The 12,833-nt window shown below is 36.6% G+C and overlaps 1 protein-coding gene across 5 annotated transcripts in view; it reads left to right on the top strand.

Annotated features, from left to right (window-relative positions):
- Positions 1-12,833, top strand: part of CUL2 (cullin 2) — a 52,013-nt gene that overhangs the window by 23,397 nt on the left and 15,783 nt on the right. For all 5 annotated transcript variants that reach the window (XM_054060631.1, XM_054060630.1, XM_054060629.1 and 2 more), the window contains 10 exons: positions 607-703; positions 791-901; positions 2,139-2,301; positions 3,468-3,592; positions 5,167-5,274; positions 7,455-7,514; positions 7,911-8,039; positions 8,146-8,232; positions 8,758-8,910; positions 11,814-11,891. In XM_054060631.1, coding sequence (XP_053916606.1) covers positions 607-703; positions 791-901; positions 2,139-2,301; positions 3,468-3,592; positions 5,167-5,274; positions 7,455-7,514; positions 7,911-8,039; positions 8,146-8,232; positions 8,758-8,910; positions 11,814-11,891 — 1,111 coding nt within the window. The remainder of the gene's footprint in view (positions 1-606; positions 704-790; positions 902-2,138; positions 2,302-3,467; positions 3,593-5,166; positions 5,275-7,454; positions 7,515-7,910; positions 8,040-8,145; positions 8,233-8,757; positions 8,911-11,813; positions 11,892-12,833) is intronic.

Raw genomic sequence — 12,833 nt, 5'->3', positions numbered from 1 at the left:
AACTACTTTTGTTTTCAACTGAATGGGATTAAAGAGAATATTTTCTTCACAAGAACGCAACTATTTGAAGCTAAGAACTTGACTGGAAAACACAAGGTTTTCCTTTTCCAGTGTATGATTAAAAATTGTAATAATGCACCAAGTATATTATTTGTTCCCCTTGACATCTGCATGTTGAATAGTAGATATTCAGAAAAGGAAATAGCATGCTGCTTGGTGTGATGCTGGCAAAACTATTCTTATTGGCAGGAGCAGGAATGTGAAGGTAGCCTATAATAAAGTCTACAAATGCATGGTGGAACTTATTGTAACTTTTAAAGTACTTGCTTAAAGTACGTAATTTTAAATATTTACCCTTAGCAAACACTTGGAAATATCATGACCTGCAAATGTTTTTGAATAGTTTACGAATTGCTATCTCAACAACTTACATATCTAGGAGAGGAAAGAGTGCATTTTTTTATTTTAAGATTAATCTTTGATTTTGCCAATTTAAGCAGAAGATTTAACTGGAAAATGTTTTCATCTGATTTTATTTCGTTTTACTGTCAGATGCGTTACACTGGATATCTACATTCTCATGAATGTTTGCTTTGCTTATTTCAGTGATCGCTGTGGAGAAGACCCAAACCAGAAAGTAATCCATGGGGTCATTAACTCCTTTGTTCATGTTGAACAGTATAAGAAAAAATTCCCCCTAAAGGTAGATATGCATTTCTGATTTATGTTTTTTAATTTGGAATGTCAATCTAGTGTATTATTTGTCTTTTAAAAAACCTCTCCCTTTTAGTTTTATCAGGAAATTTTTGAGTGTCCTTTTCTGAATGAAACAGGGGAGTATTATAAACAAGAAGCTTCAAATTTATTGCAAGAGTCAAATTGCTCACAATACATGGAGAAGGTAAGAGATTCTTTTGTACACATGCAGTAACGTAAATCTGATATCAATTTACTGATGATCCATGTTTCCCTGTACCATTCCCATAGTTGTTCTTTGTTGCATGGTTTCGTGTAGTTTAAACTAGGCTTTTTGGTGGCGTGGTTAATCAGAATAAAAACTACAAAACTTGCTTATGGATGGACTTTCAGCTCCAAAATATTTCATAATTAAAAAAAAAGAGAGAAAAACTAAAAAATACATTTTGGGTTGATCAGTAGTGCTTCCTCACTTACTTATTTTCCTTCTGTTTGTAGTAGCCTAAGATGAGAGTTTCAGCAATATGATGGTTAGAGAAGACTGTGGTAGAGTTGTTGCAGGACATTGTTAAATTACATACTCTGAGGTGCATTTTCTTTTGTTTTGCTTTGAGGTGTATGAAGTCAGATTGTGGTTAAATTACTTGTAATTCTTATGCCTTAGTTGAGAAAGCAACAATTAATACAAGACCAAGAGAGTTAGTCCTCTGTGCTATACTGTCCACACTACAAGATAGAAGAGTTAAGGAGAAGGCTGTGAGATTGCTTTTAACTGAAAAGAGCATAAACTAATTGTTGCACAGCTGAGAGGAGATTCAGGGACAGGCTGAGACTTCAATTAAACCAAAAGAAATGAAGATTCATTTTGTCTATCATTAGCAGTCTGCAGCTGCACTACTGTCCCTAGGCTTCCCTCATATTCTCTGGGTGTAAGTACTTTTATGTCAGTATTTGTATGATTTATTTTATGATAATCCCTATTTCCTTCATTGAAGTTACAAGGAGAGTTGTTACTAATAGCTGAGATGTACTCCTGTACTTTTGGAGTAGATGTTTACCTACAAGCAAATGGGTTTGGAACAGTAAAGTGATTCTTATAGTTATAAAATCAGGTACTGTGGTAAAACTTTCTCAGAAGGAATAAGAAGTTGGTAAGAGAAACTGAGGAAGACTAGCACAAAGTTGAAGGGAAGAAAACATTTTGAGAATTGATGAGTGCTGTTAGACGCGGCAGTGACTGAGCCTAGTCAGTACTCGGGAGCAGAAGGTTCCATTAATTCAGCAACAGCCTGATTCAAAAAAGCAAATTTGATTTTTCAGCCTCCTAGGCAAGTTCTTTGACTTTGTTACTTATTTGTGTGTCTCATTCTACATACGTATACTGTTGTGTATTTGTAGTTGTTAGTATTTGATCAGCTCTCAGTTTTAAAACTTGTCTGTAGGTTTTAGGTAGATTAAAAGATGAAGAAATGCGGTGTCGGAAATACTTACATCCCAGCTCATATGTTAAAGTGATTCATGAATGCCAACAGAGAATGGTAGCTGATCACTTGCAGTTTCTACATGCAGAATGTCACAATATTATCAGACAAGAGAAAAGAAGTGGTAAGTCTCCATGGTCACAAAAACATGAAGTGCTTTTTATTTTATTCATTTAGCATTGCAATTTTACTATCTTTATTCAATGATCTTTTATGTCCTTAAGCATTTTCAACTAATATCTTCATCTAGAAAGCCCAATTAAACCCTGAATGGCATTTTTTTTTTACTATGTAATTAATATCATTCTTCCAAATATATAGTCAAAACCTTCCTTTTACTATTAACAACCCTTCTTTCAGCCAATACTCTTTCTCTTTCCTTGTCTTAGTTGGCTTAAAAACACACTGAAGTCCTGTGTCCTGTAGAATTGATCATATTTTATACCTGTGATTTCATTTGTAAACCAATGGCTATGTCTTTACACATTTCTTCATCATCATTTGACAGATCAGGATTATAAAATATTTTGGCTTCTTTTCATAGCCACTTTTTATTGTCCTGAATCTTTTGTGATCTCTTTTCCCAAATCCTTTTTACAGAAGCAGATGCTCTCATAGTTATGATTAAAAAAAATCGTCCTTCCTGATGACTGCATACATCTTATTCTTGAAAGAATGCTTATTCTTGCATGGAAGATGCAAGAATAATGTGGAACAAATTATTTTTCACAATCAAGCTCAAGTTTTATCTAATAATTGTGTTACATTTCCAGGGAGTTTCACACATTTGAACAGAGATTAGCCCCCTTTTTGGAAAAATTAAAAAAAAAATTAAAAAAAATTTATTAAAATAGTTGAAGCTTATTTCCAGCATTCCTAACCAGAGAAAAATTTCAAGGCACCACTGGAGAAAAACAAAAAGTCAGGTTAAGAACATATCTAAACTCATTTTAGTCAGCTGCTACTAAGGGAGATTTAGGGATGCCAAGTGTTAAAATAAAGTGACACAATACTTTTCCATACTAGTCCACCTCTCCTCTTGATATCTCTTCTAAATAAGCAGTGTCAGACGAGTGAGGTAGTCACAATGGCACTGCTCAGTAAATACAGATATTAGCCTTACTCTTTCCTTTTTTTCTTTTGTCAGTGATCCGGTGTATGTTAATTTTTTTTTCAATACGGTTGGTCTTGTTTCAGTCTTTTAAGTTCTGTGTGAAATTTCGGTACTATAATAAGTGTTGATTTCTAGTGTTTCTAAGCATATTCTATAAAAATGTATCTCTGTTACAGACATGGCAAATATGTATACTCTACTTCGTGCTGTGTCAAGTGGTTTACCTCATATGATTCAGGAACTACAAAACCATATCCATGATGAGGGCCTTAGAGCAACCAGCAATCTTTCTCAGGAAAATGTGAGTTTCCTCAGGCAGCTGAAATTACCTATTTGATTAACATTCTTGATGAAATGTGTACCCTTTTCTTTTTAGTCTATTCTGTTTAATTTTGTCTATATGAAATTGGTTTGGAACATAATGAATAAATTGTAACTTCTAATCAGCACCCTTAGTTGTGCAACACATATCTATCCTGAGAGTTGATTGTTGTGATCTAACCACAAACAACTACAGCTAGTTATTTCTCATTGTTGCTCATTTAATGCTGTCATGGCAAGTAGGTTCTTTTGTTCTTTTGTTTGTATGTATTTTTTTCCTGAAGTTTTCTTAAGTCACTGGCATTTGCTGTTCCAGTATGTTAGGAACCACTGATTCCATTTAATTTACTTACGTGTTATTTGTAAAGATCTGACGTTCTGTCCCGATTTCAGTGTGGTGTTTTTGACTAATAGCTTTGCAGTCTCATATTTTTGTGTAATTTCTGAAAATACCACAGCTTAATTATTTTACTTAATTGCATTAAATTTTTTTCTGTTCATACGTGTTTAAATTACTCAATTCCATTCTTGTTCCTCTAGCGTTGCTGTTCAGAAACAAGCAAACAGGCTTTCATTTGGCTTTATATTTGTACATGTACACATCTTGCTGTCCAGATCTGTGCTTACTGTAGAATGGGGACTTTAGCTACCCAGTGATTCTGTCTGTAATAATACATTAATGCAAACTGTTGTAAATTCACTTTTTTATTGACTGCACAGGAGGAGTGCTTACTCTTCTGTGACTCTTGTGTGCAGTATAGTTTAGTAGTATAGTTTGCTTTCAAATTATTTGTAAGATTATTGAGCTTTTTCTTTTGAAGTAATAGTGTCTGCGCAGGGAAATGAATGCAGAAGATGATGAAAATTCACAGCCTTATGTAAATAAACTCAAAATGTGAAATACTTGCTCCACTGTGTGGATTAAGTACCTTGTCATCAAAACGTTTTTAATGTGTGACCTGAGGATGAACCAGGGGGGTTGTGTGATGCTGCTAGTGCACTGCGTACTCTTGTTTTGCTGCCTGCCAGCTTGTCTGCATAGGGACGCCTCTAATTCATGTTAGTCATTCCTATACAAAATGTTATGCTTAAGTGGGACACACTAAATTCGGTTGGTAGCTGTCCTGCGTAGGAAGGTTCAAAAGGTTCATCTGGATTTGCTGTCTCTCAAGTGGGGGTGTACAAGCAATTTACTTATTTCAGTAGCATTCAGACTCCATCGCTGGATTTATGTGTTAAAATTAATCATTTTTGAAAGGGCTAAGAAAGGATTTTAGAGTGTGATAGGAAAGATTAGATAGCGTGAGAGAAGTATAGATTGAAATCTATTTGATTGCGGGACTTTAAATAGACTTTATTTGCAAAACATGCTCAAGTATAGTAGTATTAGAGTACAACAATTCAGAATAAGTCCTCTCAAAGACTTAATCACTATGATTTTGACTTATCAAAAAGATAATGAGGAAAAAATGTACAACTAATGCAGATACGTTTGTGTGTAGATAATACTACTTTACGCAATAACTTGCTTTCTGTTTTATCTACCTTTTTTAGATGCCAACTCAGTTTGTGGAATCAGTTTTGGAAGTACATAGTAAATTCGTTCAACTCATCAACACTGTTTTGAATGGTGATCAACACTTTATGAGTGCTCTTGACAAGGTAATTTTTATTTACATAAATAAAAAAACCCACTAGAAAATAAAATATGGGACCCTGTTTCAGGCTCACCAAAATTCTTCAGGGCATCAACACTTTTTTAAAGATAAGAGTTCTTACACAGTTTTCCTAGTCTAGAAATTTAACAGACCAAAGACAGTCCAGTATTAGGGGAAAAGATATTGACAAAGGGAACCACTCTGATAATTTTCTTTTTCCCTGGAAAGCAAGAGCTTTCTTGTTGTCATAATTCAGAAGAATGTAGCTGACCCATTTAATGTAAATTTAAGTGCAGATAATACATAGACAGATTGTGGTTTGTGGGAAGTTTGGTAATTCTTACATGCATTCGAACTTGCACTTGTTTGCAGCCATAATGTTTGAACTCTGAATATTGATAGCACTGCTTACATAGAAGCTTTGTTTAGATTATTCCAAGTTAACTACAAAACATATCTGGAAAGTTACACTATTTCAATCGCTGTCACAATAGCTAACTTTTACCAGGAAAGATATGCACTTGAAGTTAAGTAGGCCTGTTTAGGGGAAGAGGCTTGCTGCTCTTTGTGTTTGAAATGCATAGCCATGAAGGTATTTAAGATAACAGTTCTGTGTATAATAATAATTATTATTATTAACAATTTCTGAAAACATGCATGGGCTTTTGTGGGGCTGAGTGGTTCCTGCTTAAAGAAGTACATTTTGTCTAATCTTTTGTTTAATTTCCCACTCTTTCCCATATATCCTTTTATCTTTTTCCTAGAGAGTACACTTGCTGCTTTCCTACTATAACTTCCTGTCACAGGATAACACATACATTTCGTTGCTCTTTTGTAGTCTTTACAGTAGTTGCACTTTGTAGTGAGGGTCATAGTCAAAGCTTTGATAATTTTCAGCCAGAGTTAGTCTGGAAAGACACACTGATGAAAATACCAGTGATAATCTTATAGCAGTTATGCATTTGTATTTGTGATATCGAGAAAAAAATCATTTAGTGTTTTAAAACAAACACTTCAGAACCTTAATATGTTTCTGTCTCATTTGCCATTGTCATGTACCAGAAGATGGAGTACTAAGAGATTGACAGCTACATTTGCTGGCACATAGGCAATGTACTTTTTCCTTAAAATACATCCATTCTTAACTTCAGTGAGCCTTATTACAGTACATATTTAAAAGCTTAATGTGCTGTCAGTTTTTCCTGGTGGAGATCAAAACTACTGTTGTTGCTTCCGGTATTACTGCAAAAGTCTGCTTTAAGCTTCAAAGAGTTTCATATTTCTTGTAAAGTCATGCATTCCTTTCTCACAGAGATTCTAGGGATCTGTTAGCAAGTATCAGAATATCAAGGCAGCATACAGGAATTAGTTGTCAGTTCTTTGTAGTAATAACAATAATTAATATGTTTTCCTTCCATAGAACAAACTATAATTCCTAGGAACTATGGTCATACAATTTTTTTTGATTCTGTATTAGTTTAAAAAGTTAATTTAAATGTCTAGTCTTGATAGTTCCGGTATCTTTGTTTACAATTTCTAGTTCTAAGCTGCCATTATCTCCTTCCTTTTTCCTCGTATTCAGGTTTTCTTCAGATACCATATTTTTTGTACTGTGCTGCTTTGGATTTCCACTTCGAACAATATTTTTTTTTTCCTCTTTAGTGTATCTAAAAATACAACAACCAAAAGATCTGTCCTTTCTTACTGTTGTGAACATACCATGTATGCCTTCCAGCTGAAGATACATGCTGTTGATGTAAGCTGCTGTTGATGGACTGCTGCTCAAATTTGCCTTATCTGCAATTATTCCTCAATTTCTTCCTGTCCATACTTTTGGAGCATACATATTGCTGTATACCAAATTCTTCATACTCTTAACGTTTAAGTTTGTAGTCAGAAATTCACTTGTTCTCCTTCTTTCTCCTATTAACTTCTGTTCCTCTACCCTTTCCACTTTTATTTAAATCTCAACTTAAGAATCTCAACGCACAGATTCTCACACAGCAGTAATTTGAACAGTTTTATTCATTGTTTATTTTTTTTTTAATCCCCTTTTGTGTAGTTCAGTTTTGTAGGGTCTCAGATGATCTTTGCCCTGGACATTTTGTTGATTTCTTCAAATTTCATAAAGGAAAGTTTTTAAGTAATTTATATTTTTTTTCTTTGCTCCGTATTCTGATGTAGGCTTTAACATCAGTAGTTAACTATAGGGAGCCCAAGTCGATCTGCAAAGCACCTGAGTTGGTAAGTGATATTTATATTATTGTAGAAAGTAAAAATATCTTTTTTAATACTATCAACTGAATTGCCATAGGGTCCATCACGTGAATATCCATTTCTCATACTGAGTCAGCATTACATGTGTATTTCAGGAGTAATAAATAACGTAATCCACATGCACATTTTGTCGTTGTGCAAAATTGGTGCGATTGCTGCTTTTGATATAGAATTTGTATTTTCTGTGCATGTAGTATGTATTCTTTACCTATGAATACAGCCCTTGTAACAGAATGTGAGACTACAGACTGTGACTTATTTCATGCTTTAACTTTTGTGTAGAAGTTTTGAATACCTTGGTATACACTTGTTCTCAAGCTTGACAAGTAGGTTTGGGTTTGTTTTTTCTTTTTTTAATTTGAGCTGGCCAAGTACTGTGACAACTTATTGAAGAAATCGGCAAAAGGAATGACAGAGAATGAAGTAGAAGACAAACTTACAAGTTTCATTACTGTTTTCAAATATATTGATGACAAAGATGTGTTCCAAAAGGTAACTTTTGATATTCAATAAATGTTAAAATGTCACATTTAAAGTATACTTGAAGAATGTGGTTATGCTTTTAAAAATACTCATATTTGGGTTTTTTTTAATACAGTTCTATGCCAGAATGTTGGCAAAAAGATTAATTCATGGTTTGTCTATGTCTATGGATTCTGAAGAAGCCATGATCAATAAACTAAAGGTAATGTGATATTCTTCTAATGCAGAATAAATTAACATAGCAGTATGTAGTGTTAAGAGGAAGCAGCAGAGGGCGCCAGAGATAACTTAGCAATCAGTAGAGCCTGTTTCCAATAGCTAAAAGGAAAAACTGATTTCTTGGTAGTCTATGAAAGATATATGGGCAAGTATGACTTAGGCATTTGAGATTTTTGTGAGATTTTGGGTAGTTTTGTTCAGTGTGTTCAAATAATTCATATTTACACTATAAAAGAACCAAGGACTTTCATAAACCAGCTCTATCTTTCAATTTTATATATTCGCTGTTCATATATTTATATTCACTGTTCATATAAATCAATGTATAGAAAATGAAACTAAGATAAATCTGATCATTTTTGCCTGTAGTGTTTGTTTTCTGTTGTAGGTAGTGTTCTCTGTAAATGTAACAGCACTTCTGCTGACTAGATGTTCATAATTTATTTATATAAATTTATTTAAGTAGAACTGTTTTCACTGTGAAACCTGTCACAATATTTCTTCACAGCAAGCCTGTGGATATGAATTTACCAGCAAGCTCCATCGAATGTATACAGACATGAGTGTTAGTGCTGATCTCAACAATAAATTCAACAACTTCATCAAAAACCAGGACACTATTATAGATTTGGGAATTAGTTTTCAGATATATGTTCTACAGGTACTAATATATATTTCCTTCTTATTGAGTTATTTGTACTAAATTTTTATATTTTCATAACAAGTGAACGCTTATTTTTAACTACAAATACTTCACATATGGAAACTGATACTCTGTGAGCACTGGGGCTCTTGATGTGGAGGATGAACTGTAGGAAAAAGTGGAGGGTGATGCACCTACATCAGAGCAGGGGCTGAGACCACAATGGCACACATGCTGTGTTACCGCAACTGCCATGAGGGTGGAAAGCAGGGACGTAGTTGTAGGAGACTCTGTACTGAGGGGGACAGAGGGTCCGATATGTCAAGCAGACTCCACTCACAGGGAAGTCTGCTGCCTCCCAGGTGCCTGCGTAATGGGTGTGACCAGGAAACTTCCCATCTTGGTGAGGCCTACAGATTACTGCCTGTTATTGCTGCTCCATGTGGGAGGGGATGAAGCCGCAGTACAAAGCTCAAGGAGGATTAAAAGAGATTTTAGGGCTTTGGGACGGCTGCTGAGAGCATCTGGGGCCCAAGTGCTTTTTCTTCCCTCCTTCCATTTGCAAGTGGTGACATTGTAAGGCTCAGATGGGTCCAGTCAATTAATACATGGCTCCGTGGCTGGTGTCAGTGCAACAGCTTTGGTTTGTTTGACAATGGGATGGCCTACACAGCACCAGGATTACAAGTATCGGATGGGAGCCACCTTTCTCAAAGCAGGAGGAGCGTCTTTGCCCAGGAGCTTGCAAGGCTTGTAGATAGGGCTTTAAACTGGATGTGAAGAGGGAGGGAGATAACATCGAGCTTGCCTATGACAGGCAGCAGGAAGACAGACAATGATTGAAGGGATGAGGTGCTGGTATGGGCCCTTCACCCGTGTCCAGGAGCATTCTGGGAATGCTGTGACGAGGCTGAAGTCCTGTGTAGATGAGTGGGAGGCTCATGAGTTAGTAGGTGTCAGGGAGGAAAGTTCTTCAAAACACCTCATAGGTAATAAAGGGTCCGCTAAGAAGGTGATACAACTGGCATCCCAGCTGAAGGGCCTCTGTACAAACACACGAAGCTTGAGGAATAAGCAGAAGGAGCTGGAAGCTACTGTGCTGCTAGAAAGCTATGATGTAGTTGCCATCACGGAAACTTGGTGGGATGAATCCCATGACTGTGGCTATCGGTGGCTACAGGCTGTTCAGAAGTGACAGACTGGGAAGGAGGGGTGGAGGCATTGCCCTCTATCTCAGGAAAGGGATAGAATGTGAAGAGCTGTTGTTGAAGAATAGCCACAAATAGATTGAAAGATTGTGGGTCAGAGTAAAACACAGAGGAACCAATGGAAACCTTGTGGTTGGTGTGTACTACAGGCCACCTGATCAAGGAGAGCCATCCGATGAAGCTTGCTTTCTCCAGCTACAGCAGGCTTCATGCTGTCAAGCTCTCATCCTCCTCGGGAAATTCAGTAACCCTGATGTATGCTTGAAAAGTAGCACTGCAAGCTGTAGGCAATCCAGGAGACTGCTGGAGTGCTTTGAGGATAATTTCTTAGGCCAACTAATAGAGACCCCAGCTGAGGGGATGCAATACTGGACCTGATGGCCACTAATACAAGCGAAGTCATCAGTCACATTAGAATTGGAGGCAGGTTGGACTGCAGTGATCACACGCTGGTGGAGTTTAAGGTCCTGAGAGTTATGGGACAGGAGTATAGTCAGGACCCTAAATTTCAGGAAAGCAGACTTCCAGCTATTCAAGGAGTTACTTGGTAGCACCCCTTGGGACATGGTCCTTGGGGACAAGGGAGCGGAACAGAGCTGGCAAATATTTAAGGATGCTTTCCATAAAGCACAGGACCTCTCAGTCCCCAGATGTAGGAAATCAGGCAGGAAAGGGAAGAGCCCAGTGTGTCTGAGTCGAGACCTGCTGGTCAAATTCGAGAAGTAGAGGGAACTGCACAGACAGCACAGGCAGGGACAGGGAACCAGGGAAGTGTATAGGGACGCTGCCTGATTGTGTAGGAATGAGGTGAGGAAGGCCAAGGCGCAGCTGGAGCTGAACTTGGCAAGGGAAGTGGAGACCAACAAGAAGGGCTTCTACAGATGTATCAATCAGAAGAGGAACGTTAAAGAGAAGGTACCTCCATTGATGGTTGAAAATGGTGACCTCTTATGAACAGAGGAGAAGGCTGAGGTATTTAAAAACTTTTGCCTCAGTCTTCACTGATAACCACTCTCCTGGACAGCAAAATGGTGACTGGGGGGTAGACCACCTCCCAGTGTAGGAGAGGATCAGGTTTGTGGCCACCTGAGGAACCTCAACATATGTAAGTCTATGAGACCTGATGAGATGCATCCCAGAGTCCTGAAGGAATTGGCAGATGTGATTGCCAAGCCACTCTCCATGATATTTGAAAAGTCATGGCAATCGGGAGAAGCCCCTGGTGACTGGAAGAAGTGTAACATTGTGCCCATTTTTAAAAAGGTTGGAAAAGATGACCCTGGGAACTACTGACCTGTCAGCCTCACCTCTGTGCCTGGGAAAATCATGAAACAGATCCTCCTAGAAGACATGCTAAAGCACATGGAGAGTTGATTAATTTGAACTAGATGGTCTTTAGGGTCCCTTCCAACCCAAACTATTCTATGATTCTGTGATTTTGGAATTATTTATTTTTCTAGCTTTTCTTTTTAAAATTAACTTGCTAGCACTCTGAACAATGGTGGTATAAAATGCCTTGTACTCTTGTCTTGAATTAATACCTCAATGCGGTGTGCATAATAAGTAGTGAAAAAAAGAGCAGTAAAACTCCTGATCTAAATTGAATGTCTTATGGCGTACTATATACTATACATCTGTTTAATACTGTTATTTTTTCTTTATGTATATGTTGTATGAAAACATTAATGCTTTTGTTTTTCCTGACACCTTTAGGCTGGTGCATGGCCTCTAACTCAGGCTCCTTCTTCTACATTTGCAATTCCTCAGGAACTGGAAAAAAGTGTACAGATGGTAGGTTAGTAGGAGGCTCCTTATAAACATGTGGAAAATGTACGGTAACTGCAGATAAAAGATGATCACTCTAACAGACAAAAACCTGAGCTGCTTCATTTTGTTTGTGAATCATGGCTATCCTGTTTCAAATTGATAGGAAATTTGGCAGGTCGCCCAAGTGGCATACTGAATTTATGTATGTATAATTTAACACATGAATATATGCATAGCTTTTCTTTATTTTTCACATCTCTCTCCTACAGTTCCAAATTGATGAGGGAGATAATGATTACAATCAGATGAAATAGCTTGATTCTTCGCTTTAAAACCAATTTCTGATATTTAGAAAAGAGAAGATTTTGTTTCTGAATTATTCTGAACATATTTAATAGCAGATTAAAATGGAGGTACAGGTTTCTTGACCCATGTTTCATAGGAGCAACTCAAAATCAAGCTTCGTGGAAACTTCTTTAAAGCTAATTTTATGAATTCTCAAAGCAGTAAAGGTTTTGCTTTGGCTAAACATTCTCTTTTTATGTGATTATTTCTGCTTCGTGGAGGTGGCATATTCTATTACTGTTGATTATATATTATTGTGTTCTAAATGTTATCTGTCCAATGGTTCTGTTAAAATGCAGAATATGTGTGTTGATCTTTGCTGCAGTGTATTTAATGGTGAAATACATTTGAGGCAATAAGTATGCCTAAGTAGACCTTGCTAAAATGTGTTTAGTAGTGAAGTACATTTTAGACAATACAAATTTTGTATTATTGGACATAACAGATCTTTTAAGCAGGTTTTATAGCTTGAATTGCTGTCTGATCTAAATTATAATGGCAAGTATCTATTTCTTAGGTGAAGAAACTTTTTAATACATTACTGCTACATACTAGAACTATTAATTCTGCTTTTATTTCTGCCAAGTGGTGCTTGGTTTTAGCAGTGTAATAGTTTTCAAC

This window comes from Cuculus canorus, chromosome 2 (genome assembly GCF_017976375.1).
Source record: "Cuculus canorus isolate bCucCan1 chromosome 2, bCucCan1.pri, whole genome shotgun sequence".
Classification (NCBI taxonomy): Eukaryota; Metazoa; Chordata; class Aves; order Cuculiformes; family Cuculidae; genus Cuculus; species Cuculus canorus.
This window is presented reverse-complemented; position numbering and strand designations above follow the sequence as displayed.